The following is a 27,971-nucleotide window of genomic DNA, read 5'->3' as shown; positions in this document are numbered from 1 at the left end:
CTGGGATGATTAAGTTAAATATACTTAAGTATGCGAGTATAAATGTGTAGACAGACTCTCAAGCTTGAGCAGGACCCCTGAGAAATGATATACTAGAAAGCTATTAGGAGCCAACCCCCAATCAATTAGGACGGCAGAATAGAGTGCCTTCCTAAACCACTCTCAAAGTTTTAAATGCCTGGGTATTTTTTGATTACAAGTGCATCATTATTTCCTATTTCTATTACCTAACTTTTTGAAAAGATCTGTGCTAGCTATTGTTTTGGTGGCTGGCAGAAGCATTTTACTTGGAGATGCAGCTCATTAAATTATCGTAAAGATTACCTGGCTGGTCTGTGCATATCCTTGAGTCGGCTGGGCGGTGTAAGCACTGTAGCTGCAAAAGAATTAAATGCAAGAACTGAATGGAGACCATGTGGATTTCACCACTGCATCTGCTACAACTACAGGCGGCTCTCTGCTCTAAAACATGCACCACAATACTGCTGTAGATGACTTACCCCTGCTGGGCTGCAGCTTGGCTGTAGGTACTGTAATCTACAGGAAAAAAGGAGAGAAAATAGTGTCAAGGTAGTGGAAACAAAAAGAAAAGAAAAAAGAAGGGGAAAGAATTCAGGTGGTAGAATTCTTTAAATTGTTTAGATTTTAAACTGACAGCCCCGCACAGGTCCAAATGAATACCTCTCATATTTCAACACAAAACAACAAAAACTCTATGCCAGTTAAACTTATATTTGAATATGGTGCTAGCTAATGAGATTAAGATCAGCTGATTCAGCAGTGGTACTTTGCCTGTTCCATGACCACAACCTCTCCAACCCCTTAACCACAGGCTGCCATTTCAAAGGGGACCATCACCCTAAGGTTAACAGAAAACAAGACCCACTACCAAGTTCTACTTTTGTATTAAAGAGAGACATGCGACATCACAATCTTTAACATCAGACTAGTTATAGAACAGCTGCATTCCCTCAAAAACAAGTTTGCCGCCACTCTCACAAATTCCACAACACGATGGGATGGCAGAAAACTCAGTGACAGCCACCACAATCGAGTGCTTGAAAGAGTTTGCTGACTGCGTCAGGGCTACATCTGTACAGTGACTCAAGAGCTAGATATTATAAATCCCAGTGAAGCCCAGTTAAGGCAGAATCCTAAAAACCAGCAAGAAGAAAACATTTAATCTTTTTGAGACTACTTTAGTTTTAGGTAACGCCATCGTATTTCTTGAAACTCAAAATGACTTCAACTTTTACAAATGTCACAAATTTTCTTCCCTTCTCTAAGTAAATGTTCCTGTAATTTAGAAGGGACTTAAACCTGATCCACTTAGCATCTACAAGTAGTAAAAACAAACAAAATAAAGTGGTTAAGAAGTTTTTACGCAAGTATTAAAGTCCCATTAAATTTAATTTAGTTTTTCCTTTTTAAAAAAGGTAATTATTTTTAAAAATCCTACCCAATTCCTTCCTCTCCACAAGAACACTTATCTTGTTCTATGTTTGAAGACAGTTCCGCCATTAGGCCCACCTTAAAGTAGTTCGCCGAACCCGCATACTGCAGTCTTTCCACCTCTTTACAATTCACTTGACTTGCCTTCCTCGGCTGACCCTTCCCTCAGAACCCTGAATCACCAACATCATCAAATCAACTGCCCAAAGATTACTGACCTATAATGAACAAATTCATCTGCTCAAGGCACTCAAAGCATTTTCAAGAGCACTCACTAGAAGTCACTTGTGACACACACAAATTAAATGCAAATTGTTTCTTCCACGTGGTATTCACAAATACATCAACGAAACACCTAAAACCTAACACCTTTCAACCTACATTTTGCTGAGGTTCTGTATGAGACGGGTCTAAATCACTGCACGGAAGTTCACCGTTTGCAAGAAGGCTTTCACACGAGAACACTTACATAAAAACTGGCAAAGCTGCCACGGAACTACTCATGACCTCAGATCAGTGTGAAACCACAGGTTTCAGCCTACACTGGTGGGCTCACAGAAGCAGCAAACTTGCTTCCTGAGAACTTCGGTCTCCCTACAGCACAAAAGCATCATACGACCTCAAACACGTTACAGTCACTTAATGGGTAGATTATCTTCCAATCGGTTGCTGTTAATTCCCAAACGTGCGGCTTTAGAACCTCACTAAAGACAGCGACATCGAGGGTGCTCGCAAACTTCTACTGCTGCTAGGCCTCAGCGGGAGCTCGCGGCAAGTCTGCAGGCAGTTCTTCATTACACTGCAAGGACGCTTTAGGTACCTGACATGACGCGTGCACAGAAGGACATCCACGATCACGCAGGCCCGAGTGGGGACTTCAGACTACATGCAGACCCCAAGTCAGCAGCCAGCAGCCCGGTCTGGGACGAGTCGCTTAGCTCTCAGGTCTCACCTAGCCTTCCCTGTCACCAGGTCTAGCCCAAGCCTTCAGATTCCCCCAGGGTCCCCCACAGAGCCCAGGACTGCGCGTCTACACAAACCACAGCTGGAACCCAGAGCAGTACACGGCGGCGGCTGGTGAAGAGCCCAGCAGGGCCTGGCGGGAACGTCCACATCCACGGTGCCCGCTCAGGCCGAGGCTGCACGCGGGTGCGAAGGGCACCGCCGGGCACCGGGCGCCGAAAGCTCACTAACCACACGGCTGGGCAATGCCGGACTCTCCCCGACCCCTCTTCTCCCTGGAGCCTGGGAGCCCCCCCACCACCACCACCAAACGTGGCCCTCGCTCGCGGCCAGTGACCGCCGTGGGGGCCCCCCAGACCCCGCCGGGCTGGCTTTCCCAAGCCCACGGCGCCCGCCCCCGCCTCCCTGACGTCCACCCGGTAAACAAGGCCGTGGGCCTCGCGCAGGCCGGAACACGCGCGGGCCGCCTCGGCCCTTTTGTTCCCCCTGGGTCAGGGGGTCCAGAAATTTCTTTCCGGTCTCCCGATCCAAGCTGGCCTTTATTATACAACGGCTCTCCCTCGGCGTGGGCTGGAAAAGGGGCCCCCGGGAAGCCACTTAATTGCTTTTCGGGGACGGCTGGCGCGCGCGCGGGGCGGGGGGTGGTGGTGGTGAACCAGTAGCAAAAAAAAAAATAAATAAATAAACCAAACAAACAACAAAAAAGCAACTCGAGGGGAGCAGCCAACGGCTCGATCCCGCCCACAGCTCCATCGGGCACGAGTCGGGCGGGCGCGAGGGGCGCCGGCGCCCCCCGGCTCCCACATCCGCAAAGCCCTTTTATTTATTTATTTATTTATTTTGGGGTTGATTAGCTTTTCCCACTAAGCCTCCCCGTGATGAAGCGCACGAGGGCGGCCTCCCTGGAAATGGGGGAGGGGGCCGCAGGAGTCACGAGGGCAGCAGCCGCCGTTAGGGAGCTGCCTCCGGTTTCGGGGCGACGGAGCTCGAGGCCTGGCCGAGCCCCCCCTCCACTACCGCCTCCTTTCACGCGGGACCGCTGGCCCCGCCCACGTGGCGGGCGGCCCCGAGCGCGAGGCCCGATGACCGCCACACAATGGAGGCCGTGGCGGGCCCCGCGCGACACCGCGCGCCCCCGCCGCCACGAGCCCCCCGCGCGCCGGAAGGTTCCAGAACCGGCCCTCCCGGTGGGGGGAGGGGAGGGGAACGCGGGTCCCCGGGCTCGTCCGGCCGCGGCGGGTACCTCAACCCCCTCTCAGCAACTCCACTTAGTCTTCCCGGCCACCCCCCAGGGACGAAAGGCCCCCAGCCTGGGCGTCTCGGCTGTCGCCCGCACGACCGCAGTTCCCAACACTCACCCGTGGACGCCATTTTCTCTCCTTCCTCCTCGTTCTCTCAACGTCCGTCTCCCTCTCGCTTTCCCCCTAGGCGCCGCACTGCGCAGGCGCGAAACCCGCAACCTCGGGCGCTACCATCGGGCCAGGCCACGGGGGTGGGAGAAGGTGGGAGGTACCACCGCTTTTTCGATTTCCTCGCCCGAAACGTCGGCCCCTAACACTGTCTAAAGAGCGCCGGACGTGATACTCGGGCCAAAATAGCTCCGACAGGGCCGTGAGGCCGTGAGAAGGTCTCGGTATCAAACCGGAGCGATTCTCCTCACGAGGCGAGGTTGCTCGAAATGGTTACGTCCGCTGGCTCTAGGGACCGTCTCTGAAGAGTGTGTCCTGGAGGGAAACGGAGGCCGGCGGGAGGGCTGGGGGAAGGGATCCGGGCCCAGAACAACTGCTGACTAATCGGCGGGCGGCGGGGGAGGGGGCGGCCTGGCCGCTCGGCCGGGGTCACGCGCCCGGTGAGCGCGGAATGGGCTCGGGGGGCTCTTGGGTCTCGGCCGGGAGTTAAAGGAGTGCCGACACCCCCGGGGCCCCGCCCGGCCTTCCGGGGTCGGGGGCGCGCTCCGCAGTGAGTACCTCGGACGCGTGGCCCGGCTCGGCGAGGGAGGGGGCGAGGCCGGTCGGCTGGGTGGGAGGCCTCGAGCGTCGCGCCAGGCCCCGAGAGCCCCCCACCCCACCCCAGTAACGGTCGAGGTTGAGAAGGCCCTTTAATCACCCCCCTCATCCGATGCCCTTATTTTCACAGAAGGGGAAACTGAGGCCCGAGGAACTTGAGTGCTTTCCCTAAAGTTACAAAGCTGAGGTCGACCCAGACCCTGGGACTCCCCATTCTGCCCTCCTGGCTGCCCCGTAAGGTAGGCAGGGCCTGGTGGTGCACAGTCCCATTGCACAGATGGAAGGGCCTGAGGGCTCAGTCCCAGCTGTGTGTCCGTGGGCGAGCCCTGCACCCTTGCCCAAGGTGCCAGGGTCGGGGAGTGGCTGTGGAGGTGCAAGAGGTGGCTTGGAGCCGGTGCCTTGGCCCCAGACCCTGCTCCAGGCAAGGCTGGCGTTTGCCCACTTCCTGGACCTCAGCCCAGCCCCGGGTCGCTCTGCAGGACCGGGGGGGGCCACGCTGGTGTCTCTTTGCAAGCACAGAGGCAGCACCAGCTGGGCGTCGGGTACCCTGGGGAATCTGGGCGGTAATCCAAGTCCACGCATGCGCCTAAGAAAGGAGATCCCTGATGGGAGGGGAAGGGGACATTTGAGTTGGACTTGGAAGGGTGAGTAGGAGTTTGCCTACTGGGAGACGGAAAGATGTAGGCAGGGAGCTTTCTGCATCTTTCCCACCGGAAGCTGGCAGGTGCAGAGGATGCCATTGGCACGGGAGCGCATGAGGCAGTCTGCCGTCTCCCTGGGATCCTGCTTCCTGCTAGGAGTCCTGAGACAGAAGGCCCCGGCCAGGGGAAGGGGTGGGCGAGGGTAGGGCTTGTGGGGGCAGAGGGTGGCTGTATTTGAGGGCCATGGCTTGGGCCAGCTAGACTGAAGCTGCTTCTCTATTATGGCCGTCTCTTGGGGGCCACATGTGTCTCCTGCACTTAGTAGGGATAGTTGTGGTTAATTGAGCAGGGGCTGTACGCTGAAGTCTGCCTTAGCCCATTTCAGCTCTTTTCTTCCTTTCTTTTTAAAATATATTTATTTGAGAGCGCTGAATCCTAACCACTAGACCACCAGGGAGCATCAAAATGTATTTATTTGAAAGAGTTACTGAGATAGAGGGAAAGACAGAGAGATTGATCTTCCAGCTGCTGGTTCATTCTCCAGGGCCAGGCTGAAGCCAGGAGCCTCATCTGGGTGTCCCACTTAGGTGACAGGGGCCCAAGTACCTGAGCCATCTTCCACTGCTTTCTCAGGTCATTAGCAGGGAGCTGGATCGGATGCAGAGCAGCTGGGACTTGAACAGGTGCCCTTATGGGCTGCCGGCACTGCAGGCAGCAACTTAACCTTCTGTGCCACAGCGCTGGCCCATTTAGTTTTTAAGTGGACAAATTCCTTAAAGTTCTTGTTGTTGCGCCAGTGTTGTAGGACGGCCGGCCAACATGTTGCCTGGAACGCCAGCATCCCGTATCAGATTCGAATCCCAGCTGCTCCACTTCCGATCCAGCTCCTTGCGAATGTGCCTGGGAAAGCAGCGGAAGATGGCCCAAGTGGGAGACCCGGATAGCGCTCCAGGCTCCTGATAGGAAGCTGGATTAAGCTGGGCCAAACTGGCACCCTGATATGGGATGCTGGTATTACTGGCCAATCCTGTAATAGCTTTTGAGAAGGCTTATTTACTATATTTACTTATTTGAGAGGCCAAGTGACAGAGAGAAGGGCAGAGATCTTCCGTTCCCTGGTTCACTCCTCAAATGCCAACAGCTGGGGCTGGGCCAGGCTGCAGCCAAGAGCCAGGAACTCCATGTGGGTTTGCCATGTGGGTTATTCGAGCCAGGTGATCTGCCGCCTTCCCAGGCACAGCAACAGGCAGCCGGATAGGGAGTAGAGTAGCCAGGGCTGGAACCAGGCGCTTGCATGTGGGATGCAGATGCCGGAAACCTGGCGAAACCTGTTGTGCCTCAAATCGGAAGGGATTTCTTTAATCCCCATCTTAACAGATGAGGATGGAGGGGCCAGATGTTGAGCGGCGTGCCTGAGGACATGCTACAGAAAGAGGTGGAACAGAGTGGGACTTTTCCTGTGGAACGGGGAGCCAGGGCCAGAGGGGCTGTGGGTAGGGCCGGGGAGATGATGTGGGCTGGCTCGGGGTGTGGGACTCCTGCTCCCTGCCCCTCTCCTCCAGCCCTCCATCCACCTGCTTGGCCATCAGCTGGGCCCTGGGTGATGCTGAGGCCACCTGGAACGCTAAGGCTGGGCCCAGAGGCAGGTGGAAGGTGGCAGCCCCAAGAAAGAGGGAGGCCGAAAAGGGCTGGAGATGGCCCTGACTTTGCCGTGGGCAGTCCAGGCCCGCAGGCCAACCTGACTGGCTCTGTGCCTCCCACCTGAGACCCCTCTTGAGGGCCTATCAGGACTTGGGCATCTTTGTGCCTGTCCCCTGCCCATCCTTGCACACAGACAGGTGCAAGATGGCTAAGTGAGCCCTTGGTTTAGGGTCTGAGCTCCTCTGTGGCCAACCAGCTGGGCCTGTCTCTCCTGCCTCAGTTTCCCCCCTCTGTACAAGGGAGCTGCCGGTAAGGTAGGAGAGTGAGGCAGGGAGAGAAAAACTGCAATAACTCGTGTTACTGTTTCTTTCATCCCCAGCACACAGCCCCAGGACCACCTTGGCTGCCTGCCATAAAGACATGTACACCAGGGACCCTGCGGGCCAACCGGCTCGGGCGCTTCCTCTCGCCTCCTCAGCCCTGGTGCTGCTGCTGGGCAGCCTGTGGCTGATAGGGGCCGGCCCCAGCCTCGCCCTGGCCCCGGAGCTGCTGCTGGACCCCTGGCAGGGTGAGGGAGGCCCCCGGGAGGAGGCCTGAGTGGTTAGCGGGAGCAGCGTGCTTCCCACAGGGGTGGAACCCAGTGCCTTGGGGATTGGGGAAGGTTGGGCTCGGACAGGCGTGTGCCCAGCTCACCCACATCCACAATAGGGAGAGGGGGCAGAGGGCCTGGCAGAGGGTCGCACGGGAATCCAGAGTCAGGAGTTCTTTTCTTGACCTAAGTATCGTTTCCAGCTAAGCAGGACGGGAGGAGGTGCTGAGGGCTCAAGGGGTGGCCTCGGCCCAGTGCCTGTTTCTCGGTCACAGTTGCTCCAGTTTACACTGGAGGCGCCCAGATGGTGCTCAGAGAGGTTAAGCTGTTTGTCCAAGGCCACGCGTCCTGGATCAAGGCAGGCAGTGTCGTCAGGATGCATTCTGTCAGTGGGGTGTGAAGGACCTCCCTGTGCACGTGTGCCTGGGACAGGAGTCCCCGGTACCTGGCTGCTGGCGCAAAAGCAAGATCTGAGTAGTGGGTGTAGCCTGTTCCGCTTAGCGCAGCCAGGGAGAGCTGCAGGGTTTGGAAGCCCTGGGTCCCCTCCATCCGTGGTGCAGTGCAGGCTGGGAGCACTCTGGCTCCTGCGAGGGGAAGGCTGGCTCAGCGGGTGGCCCTAGCACACTGGGGACAACCTGAGAGGTCGGGGCCCCTTACCTGGCACATAAGCCCCTTCTCTCTCCCAGCGCATCGGCTCCTGACCCATGCCCTGGGCCACACGGCCCTGCCGGGCCTACTTCTGAGCCTGCTGCTGCTGCCCACTCTGGGCTGGCGGCAGGAGTGCCACCTGGGCACGCTGCGGTTCCTGCACGCCTCTGTCCTGCTCACCCTGGCCGCCGGACTGCTGGCTGTGCTGCTGGCGGGCCTGGGGGTGTCGAACGCTGCTGGCGGCTGCGGGTACATGCCCGTCCACCTGGCCATGCTGGCCGGCCAGGGGCACTGCCCTAGGCAGCCCCAGGGGGCCCTGCCACCGTGGCTGCTGCCGTGGCTGCTCCTCGCCCTGACCCCGCTGCTCAGCTCCGAGCCACCCTTCCTGCAGCTCCTCTGCGGCCTCCTTGCTGGCCTGGCCTGTATCCTTTGCCTGAGTTCGGGGCCTGTGTGGACAGGTGGGTTCTGTGGCTGGGCTGCTGGGAAGCAAGTGGCATGGGGGGTCAGGCCTGAGAAATGCAGAAGCTGTGTGCACACATTTCCAGGGACAGCTCTCTGGGCCATGCTCTGAGCTGGGGACTGTGGGCTCAAGGTGAGGTGGAGGCGCCAGGTGCAATGGGGAACCCGGGAGAGCCGAGGTAGCCCGAGGAGCCACTAACCAGGACCCTCCTGTGGAGGTGGCATCTAAGCTGAGATGTGCAGGCCAGGCAGGGGGCACAGAAGGCCAAGGCCAGAGCAAGCTTGGGGTCTCTGGGAAGAGTAGCCTGTAGCCAGTGGGGCAGGGGCATAGGCGGTCAGTGTTCATCAGGAAGGCCACTGCCATGGCCGCTGGAGAGAACAGGCTGAGCCCCTGCATGGTTCTGAGGGAGGAGCCTGTTCTGGACGGGGGACACAGCTGCCCCGGATGTGTGAGGACAGCGCTGGCCTGGCTGGGGGCAGGTCTCACAGACCTGAGCGGGCACACGGAGCGGGCCAGGGTGGCTACCGTGCAGGCTGAGTTTGGGTTTTAGGGCTCACATGGTGACACGCTCCTTACGGGACCACAGTGAGGAGAGCGGAGGGGAGTCCCGGCACCTGGGGGAGGGGGGCACACCCCCAGCCAGTTCTGGTTTTCCTTGACCAGTTGCCCTGCCCCGGGCAGCCAGATGCCGCCGGGGCCTTCCAGTGGCTAGAGCTGTCGGAGCAGCGGCTGCAGGCCCTGCAGGAGGGCGCCCTGTGCAAGACGCTGGCCGGGTGCTGGCCTCTGAGGCTCCTCCCCACGCCGGGCAGCCTGGCTGAGCTGCCCGTCACCCAGCCAGCCGGAGTGAGGTGAGGAAGTCGCCGCGGCCCCTGGCGCTGGCGGCCGTGGCCGTGGCCCGTGGTGACCCCTCCTGCTTCTGCCCCCCAACAGGACTGCCATCCCTGGGCCTCCTTACGTGGTCTCCCCTAGTCCCTGGTCCCGCAGCGACAACCCAGCCTTCCCGCCAGGCCTGAGCTGGGAGAGCGTGGACTGGGCCAGGCCCGGCTTCTCCACAGAGCCCTCCGTGTGGGCGACGCTGGATGAGCAGCTGTTGCAGGAGGGGATCCAGGCCTCGCTCCGGGACGCCCCGGCGCAGGAGCCGCAGAGTGCGTTCTGGCTGCCCAAGTCCTCTGTGTCCTCTCTGCGGTAAGACGGGCTGGGCAGGGGTGGGCCCGGGCCAGGGGGCTGGTTCAGCCCTGACCCCGCTCTCTGTCCCCCGCCCACCCCCGGGCCCTCACAGGCTGCAGCAGCTGGAGCGCATGGGCTTCCCCACAGAACAGGCCGTGGTGGCACTGGCAGCCACAGGCCGCGTGGAGGGCGCCGTGTCACTGCTGGTCGGAGGGCAGGTGGACGCCGAGGTCCTGGTGACCGAGGGGAGGGCAGGCTCTGCCCACCCCAAGGGCCCTGGGCCCCCCCTAGCTGCAGCAGAGAGTGGGGCCACAGAGAATCGCCTGGGTAACGAAGCCGGGCCCTGCTGTCCATGGAGCGCCGCAGCACGCCGCCCTGGTTGTGGCTCTCATTTAGAATAAAAACCAGTCTGGTTCGGTCTGGACCTCCCGGGAGGCAGCACTCGGGTTTGACTCGTGTGTGGGCATGGGGTGAGTGAGTGAGTGAATGACCGACCGCAGCTCCTTGGTGTCTGGAACCCCAGGACTCTTGCCCCTGTGCTGGTGCAGCCTCTTCCTCCAGGAAGCCCGCCCAGGCCCTCTGCCAAGCAGCACCCTTCCCTACTCTGCTGGTGCCCACGTCAGGGTCCCCCGCGGCCGGCCCCGCCCGGCTGCCTCCATCTAAGCACACGCTGAGCCCGGGCTGGGTCGGAGGCCTTTATTGGCCAGCACACAGCCAGCAGGTGGCCCCTTTCTCTGCACGTCCCCACCCTCTGCCCAGGGCACTGGTGGGGGCGGGGCCGAGGGGCTCAGGGGCAGACCTGAGGCAGGGAGCCCCCGACTGTCCAGAGATGAAGCAGCCTGACCTCAGGGCAAGCCAGCACCAGACAAGGAGGGCAGGGGTGCAGAGCGGCACCCCGAGATCTGGGGAGGAGCGGGCAAGGCAGAGCTCCGGCTTCCCACTGCCTCGGGGCCTCAGGCCTGGGTCCCCAGACAGTGGACGCACCCTCCCTGAAGACCAGCACCGCGCCGTCCCAGAGGGAAACTGAGGCCCAGGGCCCTGAGCACTGCCTTACCCCTGGCCTGGGCTGCCACTTCCCTCCCAGGCCCTACTCTCCCCTGGTCTCAGACTGGGACGGGGGCGCCAGCACTGACACCTGCCCACCCCCCTAAGGCGCTGACGGCAGAAGGGTCCCTGAGGACATCATAAATAGGGACAGCGGTCCCTGGCGGCAGCCGGCCAAGGCCAGGCTCGGAAGGGAAGCTGGCCTGGTCCACCCCGAGGGGCCTCCGCTGCCCTCAGCCTCTCTCGTTCCGGCTTCTAGGGGCCACGATCCGGTAGCTGGCTGCGTGTCCTCCCCTCTTGCCCCGAAGGAGGCTGGGGGTGCCCGCCCCGGCAGGGCCTGCGCCGGAGCCCAGCTCTGGTTCTGCGGGAGGGAGGGAGAGAAGGCAGGTCAGCAGGGCCCTGCAGGGTGCCCGTCTCCCCGCGTGCGACCCCCTGGGGGCGGCAGGTGTGTGTAGGGGGGAGGGGCCTACAGCGGTAAGGGCGCCTCCGGGGGGCTTCCCAGCCCCCAGCCCAGCGAGAGCACTCGGCCTCGGGCCTCCACGTGGCTCCTGCTGTGGGGATAACCAGACTCCCCCCCCCCCCCCAACACACACACCTAGCACACAGCGAGGACCCAGCATGGTTTTCCTGTTCCTCAGTTGGGGGTGGAGGTGTGCCTGGGGCCACCCTGGTCTCACAGGTAAACAGGCTGGGGAACACACCCACAGTCCCTCTGTCCTTGGGCTGAGCCAGCAGCTGGGGGAAAGGGCTTAGGAGGGCCAGGCTCTGCCACTGACCGCCAGTGCAGCCTCTGTAGGGCCTCCCTTGTTCCATCTGTCAAATCAGACTTCCACGTCCTGGGCAGCTCCAACACTTACCGCACTCAGTCCCAATAGGGCTGTGCTGAGACAAGCCTCACCCTGGACACAGCCATACCCGAGAGTCTGACTTCAAAACTGGCATACTTGCCACTTGGAAAACTCCTGCTCATCTTCAAAACCCAGAGCAGGAGCCACCTCCTGCAGGAAGCCTTCTGGGACGATCACCTCAGTCCCTCCTGAAGTTAAGTGACCTGCTCAGGCAGGCGTGTAGGCTCCCAGGGGAAAAGGGACATCTGGGGAGGCCAGCCCAGGATGGAGGAGGTGCTTGTGCCTCCACGGCTCCGTTCACAGCACAGATGCTTCGGACTCTAGTGAGCACACCCGCTGTCCCCGGAGGGCCCTGCGGGAACCGGGCCTCAGCCTAGCTTCCAGTGCCCAGCCCTGTGTGCCCCAGCCTCGCTCCTGGAGCAGACTGGCACATGTGGTCACTGTCCAGGGTCAGTCCTGCACCAGGGAGCTCGGGACGTGGTGGCATAGAGCCCTGGCTCCAGCACAGGCCACAGTCGGGTCCTGGCCCCATCCCATCCCGGTTCCGGGGCCTGGGCGACGTGGAGACGAGACTCCCGTCGGCACCCCCGCGCCCCGAGGCTGCTGAAGTGACCAGGGGTGGAAGGAGGTGCTGACAGTGCCTGCTGGGTTATCACGGTTAGCAGGCCGTGTGGCCCCGGCCCAGGTCTCCTGCAGATCTGTCCCTGAGCTGGTCACAGGCCGCCGTCGTGACTCTCAAAACTGGGGTCCTGGCTTCCCCGGGTTCAGCAGAGGTGTCAGTGCACCTCTACTTCCTCATCTGAGAAATGGCCACGGTGCTGCCCACTAGTGAGCTGAGTGTGGGAATGGGAGACGATCGGGGCGAGCCCCCAGCCCAGCTGGGCCCCCCGTGCGGCAGCCGTTCCTATCAGCACCAGCAGCAATGAGGACCTACACACAAGGCCACCTGGGTCTTTAGTTAGCACCTGATGTATACGCCGAGCCTGTGGGGCGGCTCCCATCTCCTTCCCTCCCCCCTTCCCATGCAGGTCCCTCACCCACGGTGGTCAAGGGCCACCCTCCCGGGCGTGTGGGCCCCAGAGTTCCCCCCGCCCCGGGCTGTCAGAAGGAAGGGAGGCTCAGCTCCAAGGCCACCGTGGCCCGGTTCCCCCGTGTAAGGCGCGAGGCCGGGAGACGGTCACCGACGTTTCTCGGGGGTACCTGTGGCGGGGTGGGAGGGCTCTGGCCACAGGCCACACCCACTTGAAAGCCCCCGGGGCTCTGCCCATACAGCATTCTCCACAGGGCAGCCCCTCCTCCGCCCCACCTGGCACACTCAGGCTCTCCGGGACCCGACGCCACTGTCCCTTCTCCCAGGAAATCCTCTGCACCCCCACGCCCCCAGCACCTTGCTCCCCACATCCACGGAGGAGTCCCAGCCCGTGCCTGGCCCCAGTGCCCACCGGGTGTGTTCCCTATGGTTTTGCTGAAGGCGGGAGGCTGGGCCCTAACCTTGACCTCCTTCCCGCCCGGGGCCCCCATTCCTTCCTCCGTAGGAGAGGCGCGAGTTGATGCCGAGGGCCCTGCACCGATGTGCTGGCTGAGCTGCGAGCAGCCCAGGCCCTGGGGAGGCCACTTCCTTCCTCCCACAGGGCCAGCCCCAGCTCCAGTTCAAGGGGTGGGGAGGGGGTGGGAGGAGTCTCCTTAGCTTTGCCCTCAGGAAGCAGGTGCAGGGAGAAGGTACTGCCCACCTGGCGTCTGAGCCAGCGCCACCCAGCCTGCCTTGCGGGCCCTGTCAGGTTCCTGAGCCCTGGCCCTCACCGTTGCTTATGCTTTTCCTGTGCCTGTTTGCCCTCTCCGGATCCCTGTCCCTCTAGGTCTTCTCTTAGACCCCATCTCCTCCAGGAAGCCCTCCCCCGCCTTGGGGCCTGGGCCACCTGTCTTCACTCCGCTGTGGTCCGGCTCCCCTCGGGTTCCCCAGTCCCCAGCCCGCAGCCCCGGAGCTCGGGGAGGGCAGGGCAGGGCAGGGTCTGTCTCCTGTGTCATAGCCTGTGTCTGCAGGGTGCCCGGCACGCAACGAGTGCTCACTCACTGCGCGCCAGTTCCCGGAGGGGAGGGTGCAGCTGAGCGTCCGCGGGCCTGGGCCCAGCGTGAAGAGGAGCCTTCTGCACACACAGGCTTTCCCCCAGCCCTGCTGGAAGGGGCTGCCCCTGCCTGCCCGCCCTGAGTTACCTGGCCAGATGATGGCTTCCAGCAGGGTGACCCGTCTGGCCAGGAGCTCCAGCTGAGCCTGCTGCTGCAGGAAGCTCTGTAAGCTAGGAGCCTGATGGGAGATCGAGAAGAGCAGAGGTGCGAGTCTGGCCTCTCAGGGCTGGGCTGGGGGGCTGAGCGGGGAGCATGGCCGTGCCAGCTGGCTTCGGGGCGGGAGGTGGGGACAGGGCTTCTCTGTGGGGAACGGCTGGCTCTCCGGGGGCTCCGGCAGGGCAGGTTGGGAGGACCACAGGTGAGACGGCAGGAGGGACACTTGGGGCCAGGAGGGCCTGCCCTGCAGGAGCCTCTGGGGGCTAATGGGAGAGGATGGTCAGAAATGGTAGGTGATGCATTACCCAGAGTGCCCTGGGGACTTGCACTTCTGGAGTCCACGATTTCTCTAGAGCTGGAACATGGCTCCATTACCCACAATCCTCCTGGGGGGTCTGGGTTCTGATGTCACCACCCACAATCCTCCTGGGGTCTGGGTTGTGAGGTCATTACCCACAATCCTACTGGGGGGCCTGGGTTCTGATGTCACTACCCACAACCCTTCTGGGATCTGGGTTCTGACGTCATTACCCAAAATCCTGGGGGTCTGGGTTCTGACATCACCCACAATCCTCCTGGGGGTCTGGGTTCTGACGTCATTACCCACAATCCTCCTGGGGGTCTGCGTTCTGATGTCATTACCCACAATCCTCCTGGGGGTCTGGGTTTTGACGTCATTACCCACAATTCTCCTGGGGTCTGGGTTCTGATGCCACCACCCACAATCCTCCTGGGGTCTGGGTTCTAACATCATTACCTACACTCCTCCTGGGGGTCTGGGTTCTAATATCATTACCCACAATCTTCCTGGGGTCTGGGTTCTAATGTCATTACCCAAATCCTCCTGAGGCCTGGGTTCTGACATCATTACAATACTCCTGGGGTCTGGGTTCTGACATCATTACCCACAGTCTTCCTGGGGTCTGGGTTCTGATGTCATTACCTACAATCCTCCTGGGGGTCTGGGTTCTGACATCATTACCCACAATCCTCCTGGGGGTCTGGGTTCTGACTTCATCGCCCACATTCTTCTGTGCTAGGTTTGGCTCTGTTACCCACAACCCCCTATTGGTCTGGAGTCTGGTTCTATTGTCCATAATTTCTTCCAAACTCAGGATCTGTCGTCTCGGGCTCCCCACAGGCCTGAGAACACACGAGCCGCCACAGCTGGAGCCCCAGTTCCTAGGGCCGCTGCCAGCTGTGGAGGAGGGGGGACAGTCGCAGAGGGAGAGGTGGTTCTGGCCTTGCGGGCCCACCCTGGCCCAGGCAACACCTTCTCGCCCCGTGACTGGGCTCAGGCCAGTTCCACCCCAGAAGGGCTTGGGGGAAGGCTGGCAGGCAGGGGCTGGGCTGTCTGTCCGTCTGTCTCTACTCACCATAGAGCCCAATCATTGTTTCCAAGATTAAAACCCTCTCAGCTAAAATCTTCAAAGCCTCGCGCAGTTGGTGCAACCCCTCCCCCTGCGGAGGAAAGAGACAGATGCAGCCGTGAAGGGGCAGGGAGGCGCCCTGCGAAGCCTGTGGGTGGCCCACGCCCACCCAGGGGCACATGCACCTGCAGCCCAGGGCCCACGGACAGCCAAACAAGGCCGGGAGGACAGGACGGGGGCAAGGCAGGCGGAAGCCCCCCGGAGGACCCCCTCAGGAAGGGCCGGTGGCCTCTAGCTGTCTCTCTGCACTGGGGGCTGGGGGGCTGGGGAGCCCGAGAGCCACCCCTGCACAGCCCCTGTCACATCCTTGGGCCGCCTCTACTCCTGGCCGCTTCAAGTGGCCTCTCCCTACTTAACCCCATCAGGGACATCAGCCCCCTGCTGGTGTTTCCATCCAAGTCAGAACGCACGCAGCTGGGTAGCCACAGAGACCGTGGGTGCAGGGGCCCGCGAGCCCTTCCCAGCCCCTCCCATCCTGGGCCCCTCCCGGGGAAGCAGCGCTCGGCCTGGCCAGGGCTCGCACCACTCCAGGCCCGTGTCCTCGTGCCTGCCGGGGCGCCACCCCCAGCCCGGCTCCCTCCTGCAGGCATGCGGCGGGAGGCTTCCCCACATGCCAGGTGGTCCCGGCATGCCCACATAGCTGGCACTCACCTTCACTTCCTCTCTGACTTGCCTCCCCTTGCCCCCACTCCGTCCCCCTCCTGGCTCCTTCTGCTTCCTGGTAAATGCAGATACAGAGCCCAAGGACGGCAGAGAATTATCCCAGCCCCGATGCCATCGGCAAGTCCCTCCGGGCACCCTTTACCGTCACTGTATGTAACTGCACAATTACACTCCGACCCTCTAAGGCGGCTGCTGCCATGAGAAACGTGCCGACGGCGCAGGCACTTGGCTCAGCTGTTGACGCCGCTCGGCACGCACCCGAGAGTGTGCGTTAGAGTCCCAGCTTTGCTCCGGATTCCAGCTTCTGCCGGGCAGCAGCAGGCGACGCTTCAAGTACCTGGTCCCTGCCGCCTTTGCGGGGACCCTGACCGAGTTCCCGGCTCTGAATTCACAGTCTGAATTCTGACTCTGGCCTGGCCCAGCTGTGGCTGTTGCAGCCATCAGGGGAGTGAATCAGTGGATGGAAGATCTCTCTCCATCTCTCTCTCTCTCTCTCTCTCTCTCTCGGCCTTTCATACAAAATGAAAATAACTCATCTTTTAAACAATCCAAACCACCGCCACGTCCACTGCGAGCGAGCCTGCTCCCCAGGGCTGATGGCCACATCCCGTGGACCAGGCAGGCCAGGTGTTCCAGGGCCACCACGGGCCGCACACTCGAGGGATCCGTCCTCGGGCATTATGGCAGCAGCATGTGAACAGGGAGGGCCTCTGAGGTTACCTGGTCATTCCCAGCATGAATCTCTCGAGGAGAGGCAACCAGAGGGTGCCCGCTCCTGCCGACAGTACCTAGCCGGCCTCTCACCACCAACAAACCGAGACGGTGCAACACTCACAAAAGGCCCAAGTCAGAGAAGCAAGGGGCAGGAGACGTCACCCACGTTCAGAGAGACTTAGGGGCGGGCGTTCTGGTGCGACGTGGGACGCCCACTTCCTGCCCACTTCCCTGGTTCAAGTACTAGCTACTCCACTTCCGGCCGAGCTCCCCACTAAGCTTGGGAAAGCAGCGGAAGAAGGCCCAAGTACTTGGACCTCTGCCAGCCACGTAGGAGACCAGGATGGAACTCCTGGCTCCTGGCTTCAGCCTGGTCCAGCCCCAGCCATTTTGGCCTCTTGGGGAATGAACCAGCAGCTGAAAGATCTCTTTTTCTCTCCCTCTTTGCTTTGGAATTAATTAATGATAAAGGAGACTTAGAAATGTGACAACCAAATGCAATTTGTTAACCTTGATTAGATCTTGAAGGTTTTTAAGAGCTTTAGAAGCAAGTTTGGGGCAAGTGGTAGGATTGCCTTCTAAGTTACATACTAAAGGGCTTCACTTTCCTGAATTAATGTTATCTTCCCTAGATGTGACAGTAGCATTGAGGTGACCTGGGAGAATGGCCGTATTTTCTAAAAAATTAATTATTTGAAAGGTAGAGCATGAGCAAGAGGAGAGAGAGAGATTCCCCAGCCACTGATCCACTACCTACAGCTGGGGATTGGCCAGGCTGAAGCCATCTGGGTCTCCCACATGGCTATCAGGGGCCCAAGCACTTGGGCCATGTTCTGCTGCCTTCCCAGGCACATTAGCAGGGAGCTGGATCGGAAGAGGAGCAGCCGGGACTTGAACCAGTGCTCTGATGTGGGGTGCTGGTGCTGCAGGCGGCAGCTTAACCCGCTGCACCACAACTCTGGCCCTGCCACGTGAGATGCACACTCAACCGTCATGGGAGAACACAGACGACATTTGCAGCTTGCTTTTGGATGAATTAGAAAAAAAGTTTATGAAGAGAACTTTATATAGAGATAGTAATTGTGGCAAAATACTACCAATTGTAGTAACAAATGTCAAAGAAGACCAGAAAGGCATTGAACTAATTTTCTGTATATGTGATAATTTTCAAAAATAAAAATCTGGGGGGAGGTATAAAAAAAGCCACGGTGGGGCCAACGCTGTGGTGTAGTGGGCTAGGCCTCGCCTGCAGCTCTGGCATCCCATATGGGCGCAGGTTTGAGTCCCGGCTGCTCCTCTTCTGGTCCAGCTCTCTGCTATGGCCTGAGAAAGCAGCAGATGATGGCCCAAGAGCTTGGAAGCCCCTGCAACCTACATGGGAGGCCTGGAAGAAGCTCCTGGCTTCTGATCAGCCCAACTCTGGCTGTTGCGGCCATCTGGGGAGTGAACAGCAGATGGAAGACCTCTCTATCTATCTCTCCCTCTCTTTCTTTGTAACCCTACCTCTTAAATAAATACGTAAAAATTTTTTTAAAAAGCCACTGTTTGGTCCCCTGCCTGCAGGCCCACCCCACGCTCTTGGATCTGGGCCTGCTGGATGCCCCCACGTGGCTGTAATACAGACGTCGCCCAGCTCTCTGTGGACAAAACTCAGGATGCTCGCTTCTCCTGGTTCTCTTTAAAGAAATTATGAGGCAGGCAGACACACACACACACACACAGCTCTCACTGCTGGTTCACCTCTCCTCTCTTCCCCCAAATGCCTACAACAACCAAGGCTGGGCCAGACTGAAGTCAGGAGCCAGGAACTCAAGCCAGGTCTCCCATGCGGGTGGCAGGGACCCAAGCACTTGAGCCGTCACTGCTGCCTCCCCGGGTGTGCATCAGCAGGAAGCTGGAGTCAGGAGTGGAGCTGGGACTCAGACCCAGGCCCTCTGATGCAGGACGTGGGTGTCCTAACCTGCGTCTCGGCCACCGGGCCAAACGCCCGACCCGTCCCCGTCCTCCCTTACTCTTTCAAGAATTCCCCGACTCTCTGCTGCCCCTCCTGGCCAAAGGGGCATTGCAGGGTCTCCCAGCTCTGCTGCCAGCTCTCTGCCCTCACTGTGCCCAGCTCCAGCTCCCACGGTCACTGCCAGGATGACCACAGCAGCCTCCTGTCCAGTCTCTCTCCTGCTCCTTTCATGTTCCCCTGTCCCCATCCAAGTCCCCGCAAGGCAACCAGGAGGATATTTCACAAACATCTGGCCACGTCACTCCCCGGCCTGGAAGTATTTCAATGACCCCCATTTCTCTAAGGTCAGCTTTGTGATGCGGCCTCTTTGGCCTGTCTCACTCCTATCACACTGTCCACTCTAAGTATTCCAAGCTCCACAAACAGCCCAGGGCCTTTGCACATGCAGCTGCCCCTCCTTTGTCTGAATGCCCTGGGCCTCGTTTATGGGCCTTTTGGGCCCAGCCAGGCCCACCTCGTGGAGGAAGCTAAGTCTCCCACTGGAGTAGAACTCCCTCTACCCTACTGTGGCTGACCCCAAGGCAGGGGGCAGGTGGGTCTGGACGGCATCTACACACACAGGGCCCGCCTCGGATCTGGCACCCACAGAGGAGATTCTTAGAGAATGCCGGGCGCCGGTTCTGGTTCTGCCAAGGATTCACTCTGCCGAGTTACGGCTCAGCTCCCCCAAGGGTGGAAGCTTTCATGTAACTACATCCACTAGCTCAGCCTAGTCTTGTTCCTGCAGTGCCTGCCGAAGTCCACCAGGTGTCAGTGCTGAGTCAGGCCGGTGGAGAATTAGATGGGGTATGGGGAGGGGAGCTTCTGGGGACCCTGTCGACACTGGGCTCAGTCCGCACCTATCCCCAGCCCCCAAGCCTCATGCAACCCCAAGCCCAGCGGGCGCCCTCCCAGGCAGGCAGCAAGCAGGGGCGGAAGTGCAGGTAGATGAGGGGGAAGAAGGTGAATGGGCAGGGGCCCTGCTACCTCCCACAGGTGGATGTAGGTTCAAGGCCTGGTCTGGGGTCGCCCAGGCACATCCTGTTCCCCTGGCCAGGGGTCCCCATGCAGGGCCAGGACTGCCCAGCCTCATTCTGCCTTGACCTTGTCTGTCTCACCAGCCCTGGGTGTGTGCGTATGCGTGCAAGTGTGTCTAAAACCTGTTCCCAGCTGAGAGTCTCTGAGAGCAGAGAGAGGCCCCAGGGAGGCAAGGGCCTGGACTCACAAGGGCCTCCCTGGCCCCAGCCCGGCTCATGTCCATCCTGAGCCCTGGAGCCACAGAAGAGGGGTTCTGAGGGACTGCAGGGGTGGAGAGGTAGCAGGGCCCCAGAGGTCCTGGGGAGACAGGGGGAGGACTCGTGCAGGGTTGGGAGGGGGCTCCCACGGCTGTATCCGTCACTAACCCCACAATCAGGAAGTGAGGGGGCCGGGCGGGCGCTGGGTGCTGCCCACACCCTACCCACCGGCGGCTGCCAGGAAGCAGTGTCCCAGGCAGGTGGGGAGAGAGGCAGGACTCCCGCCGCTAGAGGGCGTGCGGCGTCTCTCCGATGCCTCCTGGGGCTAGGATTTCCAGGTCCCCGCGCCCCGACTTGGCGCTGCGGGGGTGCTCGGGGTTCCTAGCCCTGCCCCCACGCGTCTCTAGGGTCAGCAGTTTCCTAGGCCTTGAAATGCATTCACTCCAATGTCCTCCGATGGCTTTAAAGGTTTTCAGGGGCCCCGCACTCATCGTGGAGTCTCAGGACGTGGGGTGTGGGGGGCTCGCTCCTCACGGACTCTGCCCCCTGCATAGGTGACAGCTTCTAGGCGTCTCTTGCCACGCCCCACGGGTCTCCTGTGTACGTGACAGTGTCAGGGCTGTGGCAATTACGGGGTTTGTGGGTGCTCCTGGCCCCAGCCTGCCACGCCACGCCTCGTGGATTTCCTGGGTGCACAGAGATGTCCGGGTTCCCTGCCCCTCTGTGGCTGGCTCCCGTCCCCCGCCTTGTGCCTATACTCCTTGCTATGATGCTATGATCTCGGCTGTCCTGAGGCCACCCCGCCCCATCCAGTTCCTCCATGTGGACCCCATCTCTGTTTCTCTTCCTTCCACAGATGCAGGGAGCAGAGACTGGAGGTCCCTTCTGGGAGGGGCTCCTGGGGCAGGGGACGTAGTCTGGCTGGGGGGCAGCCCATAGTGCTCAGGGGGCGCGGGCAGAACCACCCTGGCCTGGGAAGGTGGAACTGAGACAGAGACAGAGACAGAGAGGGCGGGCCCTGCCTGGCGGGGAGTGACAGGGCTGGGGAGGGGCCCGGGGCTGAGGACTGCAGGCCTGGGAGCCCGGGCTGCAGTGGGACACGAACAGGGCACCAGAAGGCAGCGGGAGGCTGGGGCTGGGCCAGAGCTTACCCAGTGGCTTTTCTCGCCGGGGTCTCCCTTGGGGCCAGGTTCACCCTGCAAAGAGAAGTGGAGAAACAATAAGGGGGGGAAAGGAGGAGCACTATATATATCTACGGCTTGGATGTGGTTTGAGGGCATCCCCTACCCCCAAAGGGTCCCCAGCATGGTGGCGTTGAGACAGTGGGGTCTTTAAGAGGTGGGGCCCAGGGGCCGGGGCTGTGGCGTAGCAGGTAAAACCGCCACCTGCAGTGCCAGGCATCCCATATGGGCACTGGGTCGAGTCCCAGCTGCTCCATGTCCAATCCAGCTCTCTGCTAATGGCCTGGGAAGGCAGTGGAAGATGGCCCCCAGCGCCAGCCTTATCTCTTTTCTTTATAAAGTACCTGGCCTCAGGTACTCTGTGACAGCAAAAAGAAAATGGAGACAGGGATGGAGAGCAATGGGGGGAGGGAGGGAGAGAGACTTAGAGACACAGGGACAGGGCAGCACGTACGGCACCGACACTGGATTAAAAAAAAAAAAAGAAAAAGAAAAAGAAAAAAAGCAACTCTTTGGGTGCAGTGGGAAGTGACCAAGAGCAGCCAGAAACTGGAGGGTATCCAACCCCTGAACACAGAGAACCACTCTGAGTAAAGTCAATGTATCCCTAGGTACCCATTAATATTAACTTATTTGTTTAAAAGCCAGAGAGAGGGAGGGAGAGAGGCAGAGAGGAAGAGAGGGGGAGGGAGAGCGAGAAGTTTTCTCCCATCTGCTGCTTTATTTCCCAAATGTCTTCCATGTCCAGGGCTGCCCAGGCCGGAGCCAGGAGCCAGGAATTCCATCCAGGTCTCCCAAGCAGGTGGCAAGGACCCAACTACTGGTGCCGCCACCTGCTGCCTCCCAGGGTGCACAGTAGCAGGAAGCTGGAACTGGGAGTGGCAGCAGGGCCTGAGCCCAGCCACTCGGACGCTGGATGCGGGGGTTGAACTTCACCGCCAGGCCCAAGGCCCGCCCTAAACATCTGTGTATTTATGGCTTTGCCCCCAGCCTGGCAAACAGAACGCATGGAAACTTCCGCTTCATTGGCCTGAGGACTCAGAGGTAGTAGTTGAGGCTGCCAGAGGAGGGGAGATGCTGGGAACGAGGGGCCCACAGGCAGGGGATAGAATCCACGTAAATTCCCCCCTCCAGGGGCAGGCGCTGGGTGCAGTGGTTAAGGTACTGCTTTGAGAAGTCTCTGTCCAGGGGCCGGCACTGCGGCGTTGAAGGTTAAGCCTCTGCCTGTGGCGCTGGCATCCCATATGGACGCTGGTTCAAGTCCCAGCTGCTCCTCTTCCAATCCAGCTCTCTGCTGCGGCCTGGGAAAGCAGTAGAGGATGGCACAAGTGCTTGGGCCCCTGCACCCATGTGGGAGACCCAGAAGAAGCTCCTGGCTCATGGCTTCAGCCTGGCCCAGCTCTGTCCGTTGCAGCCTATTGGGGAGTGAACCAGCGGATGAAAAATATCTCTCTCTCTGTCTCTCTCTCTGTAACTCTGCCTCTCAAATAAATAAATCTTTAAAAAAAAATAATCTGTATCTTCCAAAAGTGAACTGCAAAGAGAAAAAAGATGGGAAACGCAGAATATTCAAGAACTGCTGGATAACTACGAAGTCATAAATACGCATGACGTGAACAGGAGGAGAGAGAGGCACGGGGGGCAGCCTTCGAAGCCATGACGACGACCAGAAGTTTCCTCCAAGCTTAAATCAGACGCCAACCCACACTCCTAGGGTGCTGAGGGAGCACCCACACTCCTAGGGCGCCGAGGGAGCACCCACACTCCTAGGGCGCTGAGGGAGCACCCACACACTCCTAGGGCGCTGAGGGAGCACCCACACACTCCTAGGGCGCTGAGGGAGCACCCACACTCCTAGGGCGCTGAGGGAGCACCCACACACTCCTAGGGCGCTGAGGGAGCACCCACACACTCCTAGGGCGCTGAGGGAGCACCCACACACTCCTAGGGCGCTGAGGGAGCACCCGCACTCCTAGGGCGCTGAGGGAGCACCCGCACTCCTAGGGCGCTGAGGGAGCACCCGCACTCCTAGGGCGCCGAGGGAGCACCCGCACTCCTAGGGCGCTGAGGGAGCACCCGCACTCCTAGGGCGCCGAGGGAGCACCCGCACTCCTAGGGCGCCGAGGGAGCACCCGCACTCCTAGGGCGCCGAGGGAGCACCCGCACTCCTAGGGCGCCGAGGGAGCACCCGCACTCCTAGGGCGCCGAGGGAGCACCCGCACTCCTAGGGCGCCGAGGGAGCACCCGCACTCCTAGGGCGCCGAGGGAGCACCCGCACTCCTAGGGCGCCGAGGGAGCACCCACACTCCTAGGGCGCTGAGGGAGCACCCACACTCCTAGGGCACTGAGGGAGCACCCGGCAGGGTAAATGCAGAACAGTGATCACAGGCATAACGCAGCCACTCTCATATTCACAGCAGGTTCAAACTTCCGAAAACCAGAGATAAAGGCACAAAAACAGAAAGAAGACGGAGAAAACGCCTTCCTGATAGGGAACCAGTAATACCACATCCAACTTCTCTGTCCACACCACACCAGCAAGACGACAGTGGAGCATAATATGCATAAAGCGTTGAAAGATAAACAACTTTGCATTCTTTTTTTTTTTTTTTAAAGATTTATTTATTTGAAGGTCAGAGTTACACACAGAGAGAGGTCTTCCATCCACTGATTTACTTCCCAAATGGCTGCAACAGGTTGGGCTGGGCGAGGCCGAAGCCAGGAGCCAGGGAGCTGGGTCAGAGTGGAGCAGCTGGGACGTGAATCCAGTGCCCATATGGGATGCTGGCGCCGCAGGCTGGGCTTTCACCCGCTGCGCCACAGCGCTGCCCTCTAACTCTTTCAAATAAATCAATACAGCTCTGAAAAAATATAAAAGGAAATTCTTCACATGAAAGAAAAATTGCATGTCAGACCCTGCATCCACATAAAGAAAGAACACCAGAGAACGAACCAGCGAAAGTAAAATAAAAACTTTGGGTTTTGTTTTCACTTATTTTTTTTTAATTTGAGAGGCAGACAGAGAGGCAGACGGGTGGAGACCCATCCCCCCATCCCGCCCACTCGCTCACCCCACAGTGCCTGTAACATCTGAGGCTGGGCCGCAGAGCCAGGAGCTGGGGTCTCAACCCGGGCCTCCCACGTGACGGCAGGGATCTAAACAGTGGGTCCATCACCTGCTACCTCCTAGGGTCTACACTAGCAGGAAGCAGAGCCTGGATTCAAACCCAGGTACTCTGATATGACACTCGGGGGTCTTAACTGGGGTCTTACCCACTAGGCTAAACACCTGCCCCTATTTTTCTTATTCTTAATTTATCTAACAGATAACACTGTACCCAAATGATAGCAATAATGTACACAATTATGCATGCTTACGTACACACCCTAGGCATGCGTGTGTGCATGCGTATGTGCACGCTCCTACATAACGGGAATGAGTGACAGCACACACGAAAGACGAGAGGAGGAATTACAAGCATTGTCTTATTCAGAGGCACCTGTACCACCTGTGAGGCAGCACCGTGTTATCGGAATACACTGCAATTAGTTGCAAATTTACATTTGCTACCTCTAAGGAAACCACTAAAAAGAGCTAAAAAAAAGTATCATTTATATATTAAGAAAGGACAGAAAGTAGAAGAATATAAAATGCTCAGCTAGAACCACAAGGACTGGTGTTGTGGTGTAGCGGGTAAAGACGCTTCCTGCAACACTGGCAACACTTTGTGTGCCGGTTCGTGTCCCAGCTGCTCCACTTCTGACCCAGCTCCCTCTAATGGCCTAGGAAAAGCAGAGGAGATGGCCCCAGCGTTTGGACCCCTGCACCTATGTGGGAGACCCGGATGAAGCACCTGGCCCAGCCCTAGCTGTTGGGGCCATCTCGGGAGTAAACCAGCAGATGGAAAATTTCTCTGTCTCTCCCCCCCTCTTTCTGTATAACTCTTTCAAATACAGATATAAATCTTTATTAAAAAAAAAAAAACCTCAAAAGGCAGAAAAAAAAGAAGACAAAAATAGGAACGAAGAACAAGAACAACCAACAGTAAGCTAATAGATGTGGTAGACACTGACCCAACATATCAATAATCACTTTAAATATCAATGGTCTAAATACAGCAGTGGAGAGGTGGTAGGACAGGTGTTGGTACAGCAGTTAAGATGTCTCGGGGGACACCCAATCTCAAATTGGGGTGCAGGAGTTTGACTTTGAGTCCCACCAGCTCCTAATTCTAGCTTCCTGCTAACATGCACCCTGGGAGAAGCAGGTGATGTCTCAAGTAGTTGGGTCCCTGTCACCCACATGGATCTTGGCTTTGGCGTAGCCCAGTCCTGGCTGTTGTTGGTATCTGGGCATTGACTCAGCAGATGGAAGATTTCTCTGTCTCTTTCAAATACAGTTTTTAAAAAATATTATTTATTTGAGAGGCAGAGTCACAGACACAGAGAGGGAGAGACAGAGAGAGATCTTCCATCAACTGGTTCACTCCCCACATGGCTGCAAGGGTCAGAGCTGGGCTGATTTGAAGCCAGGAGCTTCTTCCGGGGTCTCCAATGTGGGTGCAGGGGCCCAAAGGGCCAGCTTCCACTGTTTTTCCAGGCCATAGCAGAGAGCTGGGTTGGAAGAGGAGCAGCTAGGACATAAACCAGTGCCCACATGGGATGCCAGTGCCACAGGCGGACGTTCAGCATCCTATGCCATAGCACTGGCCCCTCAAATACATTTTTTAAAAGATTTATTTATTTCTTTGAAAGTCAGAGTTACACAGAGAGGTAGAGAGAGAGGTAGAGAGAGAGAGAGAGAGAGAGAGAGAGAGGTCTTCCATCTGCTGGTTCACTCCCCAATTGGTTGCAACGGCCAGAGCTGCGCCAATCCGAAGCCAGGAGCTTCCTCAGGGTTTCCCACACGGATGCAGGGGCCCTAGCACTTGGGCCATCTTATACTGCTTTCCCAAGCCATAGCAGAGAGCTGGATTAGCATTGGAGCAGCTGGGACTCGAACTGGTGCCCATATGGGATGCTGGCACCGCAGGCAGTGGCTTCACCGACTACGCCACAGCGCTGGCCCCCCTCAAATACATTTAAAAAAAAAATTAAAAGATGAGGATTGTCAGAGTGGACTAAAGAGTAAGATAAAACTATATGTTGTCTATAAGAAACTGACTTTAAACATAAAGACAAATATAGATTGAAAGTAAACAGAGGGGCCGGCGGCGTGGCTCAATAGGCTAATCCTCCACCTGCGGCGCTGGCACACCGGGTTCTAATCCCGGTTGGGGCGCTGGATTCTGTCCCCGTTGCCCCTCTTCCAGTCCAGCTCTCTGCTGTGGCCAGGGAGTGCAGTGGAGGATGGCCCAAGTGCTTGGGCCCTGCACCTGCATGGGAGACCAGGAGAAGCACCTGGCTCCTGGCTTCGGATCAGCGCGATGGCCACGGCGGCCATTGGAGGGTGAACCAATGGTAAAGGAAGACCTTTCTCTCTCTCTCTCTCTCTCTCTCTCTCTCTGTCCGCTCTGCCTGTCAAAACAAACAAACAAACAAAAGAAAGTAAACAGAGACAGACAGAGAGCATGCTAACACTAATCAAAAGGAAGCAGGAGGGGCTGGCGCTGTGGTGCAGTGAGCTAAGCCTCTACCTGTGGTGCTGGCATCGCCTGTGGGCACCGGTTCAAGTCCCAGCTGCTCCACTTCCAATCCAGCTCCCTGCTGTGGCCTGGGAAAGCAGTGGAAGATGGCCCAAGTCCTTGGGCCCCTGTATCCACATGGCAGACCCGGAAGAAGCTCCTGGCTCCTCGCTTTGGATTGGCCCAGTTCTGGCCATTGAGACCATTTGGGGAGCAAACCAGCAGATGGAAAGCTGTTCTCTCTGTGTCTCTCCCTCCCTCTGTCTGAAACTCTACCTTACAAATAAATAAATCTCTAAAAAAAAGAGAAGGATGTATCAATAGCCATATTAATTGCAGACAGAGCAGACTTCAGAGCAAGTAAAGTTATCGATGATAAAGAGGTGAATTACATGACAACAAAGAAGTCAGCTAAGACAATGTGATAACCCTCAACCTGTACACACCTAACAACAGACTGAAAACCCAGAAGGCAGGACTGGCAGAACCACAAGTTCACCAGAAGAATCCACTGTTCCACGTCAGCAGTTTTCAATATCATAAGCTGAGAGTGCACTTACTACACCCACCATTCTGAACATCACAGCCAGGCAACACAGCGCACCGTGACGTATCTGCCGTCTGCCCCCATGGGCGGGACAGGGCGTGGGGCTCCCTGGGAGCCGTGAGAGGACTGTACCACACATTGTCAGCCTGGGAAAAGATCCTCATTCAAAACTTGAAATACACTTTCTATGCAACGTGTATTCTTTTTAAAGATTTATTTATTTATTTGAGAGGCAGAGGAGGGGTGGCGGGGGAGGTCTTCCACCCGCTGGTTCACTCCCCAAATCACAACAGCCAGGGCTGGGCCAAGTCATGTAGGATGCTGGTGTCACAAGCGTTGGCTTAACTGGCCTTGCCAGAACATTGGCCCCTGAAGTTGGAAACTTTAATACCTGTCTGTCAGAAACGGGCAGATCCAGCACACAGAGAAATCAGTAAGGACGGAGTTGAACTCAATCAAGTAGAGATAACTGACATCTGTAGAGGATCTCATCCAACAGCATTCCACACGTTCTTCTCAAGTTAGAATGGAACACTCACCAAGAGAGGCCACAGTGTGGGCCATAAACCACAACAAATTAAAAATAATAGAAATCGCACACATGTACTTTCAAACCATAATGGAATTGAACTCAAAATCAACTGCAGAAAGATTGCTGGAAAATTCTAAAATACTTGGAGATTAATCAACACACTTCTAAGTAACACACACATGAAATACTGAGTCTTAAGAGAAATTCTGAAATAGAGTTAACTAAATGAAAATACAACTTCATCAGAATTTGTGGGATGTAGCCAGAAAAGAAAAAAGCAGCAATCAGAAGGAAATTATAGCACTGAATGCAT

General features: G+C 58.1%; 3 protein-coding genes across 27 annotated transcripts in view; 1 reads left to right on the top strand and 2 right to left on the bottom strand.

The window, feature by feature from the left end:
* EWSR1 (EWS RNA binding protein 1) overlaps positions 1 to 3,841 on the bottom strand; it is a 31,830-nt gene extending 27,989 nt beyond the window's left edge. For 8 of the 13 annotated variants that reach the window (XM_070065761.2, XM_089323339.1, XM_089323335.1 and 5 more), the window contains exons 1-3: positions 3,774 to 3,841; positions 501 to 537; positions 325 to 376 (exon numbers count right to left, since the gene is read on the bottom strand). In XM_070065761.2, the coding sequence (XP_069921862.1) occupies positions 325 to 376; positions 501 to 537; positions 3,774 to 3,786 (102 nt within the window). In that variant the 5' untranslated portion in view covers positions 3,787 to 3,841. Of the gene's footprint in view, positions 1 to 324; positions 377 to 500; positions 538 to 2,272 lie in introns of all 13 variants that reach the window. The other 5 variants (XR_016227307.1, XR_016227308.1, XR_016227309.1 and 2 more) reach the window with 2 other exon arrangements.
* A 281-nt stretch (positions 3,842 to 4,122) lies between these two features.
* Positions 4,123 to 10,005, top strand: RHBDD3 (rhomboid domain containing 3). Of its 9 annotated transcripts, none has more exons than XR_016227312.1 (7): positions 4,123 to 4,264; positions 4,552 to 4,660; positions 7,083 to 7,271; positions 7,979 to 8,362; positions 9,082 to 9,248; positions 9,331 to 9,585; positions 9,680 to 10,005. XR_016227312.1 is itself a non-coding variant. In XM_051826506.3 (7 exons), the coding sequence occupies exons 3-7, from the start codon at positions 7,124 to 7,126 to the stop codon at positions 9,966 to 9,968; spliced, it is 1,239 nt and encodes a 412-aa protein (XP_051682466.2). In that variant the 5' UTR covers positions 4,126 to 4,264; positions 4,552 to 4,660; positions 7,083 to 7,123; the 3' UTR covers positions 9,969 to 10,005. The 9 variants fall into 9 exon arrangements, 5 of the variants coding, with proteins under 5 accessions (XP_051682466.2, XP_017206150.3, XP_002721205.3 ...); XM_051826506.3 differs by having other exon boundaries at positions 4,126 to 4,264; positions 9,086 to 9,248; XM_017350661.4 differs by having other exon boundaries at positions 4,131 to 4,374; positions 9,086 to 9,248.
* Positions 9,701 to 27,971, bottom strand: part of EMID1 (EMI domain containing 1) — a 47,852-nt gene continuing 29,581 nt past the window's right edge. Inside the window, exons 14-17 of one of the 5 annotated variants that reach the window (XR_016227314.1) lie at positions 20,926 to 20,970; positions 15,116 to 15,200; positions 13,671 to 13,761; positions 10,914 to 10,972 (exon numbers count right to left, since the gene is read on the bottom strand). Coding sequence is in view for 4 of the 5 variants with exons in the window: in XM_089323342.1 (XP_089179468.1) it covers positions 10,715 to 10,972; positions 20,926 to 20,970 (303 nt within the window). In the remaining variant the exon portion in view is untranslated. Of the gene's footprint in view, positions 10,973 to 13,670; positions 13,762 to 15,115; positions 15,201 to 20,925; positions 20,971 to 23,585; positions 23,817 to 27,971 lie in introns of those variants that run through there. The other 4 variants (XM_070065772.2, XM_070065771.2, XM_089323342.1 and 1 more) reach the window with 4 other exon arrangements.

Source organism: Oryctolagus cuniculus, chromosome 21 (assembly GCF_051225735.1).
Source record: "Oryctolagus cuniculus isolate XC-2025 breed Fujian yellow rabbit chromosome 21, ASM5122573v1, whole genome shotgun sequence".
Lineage (NCBI taxonomy): Eukaryota > Metazoa > Chordata > Mammalia > Lagomorpha > Leporidae > Oryctolagus > Oryctolagus cuniculus.
The sequence above is the reverse complement of the archived record's forward strand: the minus strand, read 5'-3'. Positions and strand labels throughout refer to the sequence as shown.

Coding starts and splice junctions, on each gene's coding strand:
- RHBDD3 (XM_089323341.1), top strand. CDS start 4,699: ATGGAAGGGCCTGAGGGCTCAGTCCCAGCTGTGTGTCCGTGGGCGAGC. Junction 7,272..7,978: donor GCTGCTGGACCCCTGGCAGG/GTGAGGGAGGCC, acceptor TCTCTCTCCCAG/CGCATCGGCTCCTGACCCAT. Junction 9,249..9,330: donor ACCCAGCCAGCCGGAGTGAG/GTGAGGAAGTCG, acceptor GCCCCCCAACAG/GACTGCCATCCCTGGGCCTC.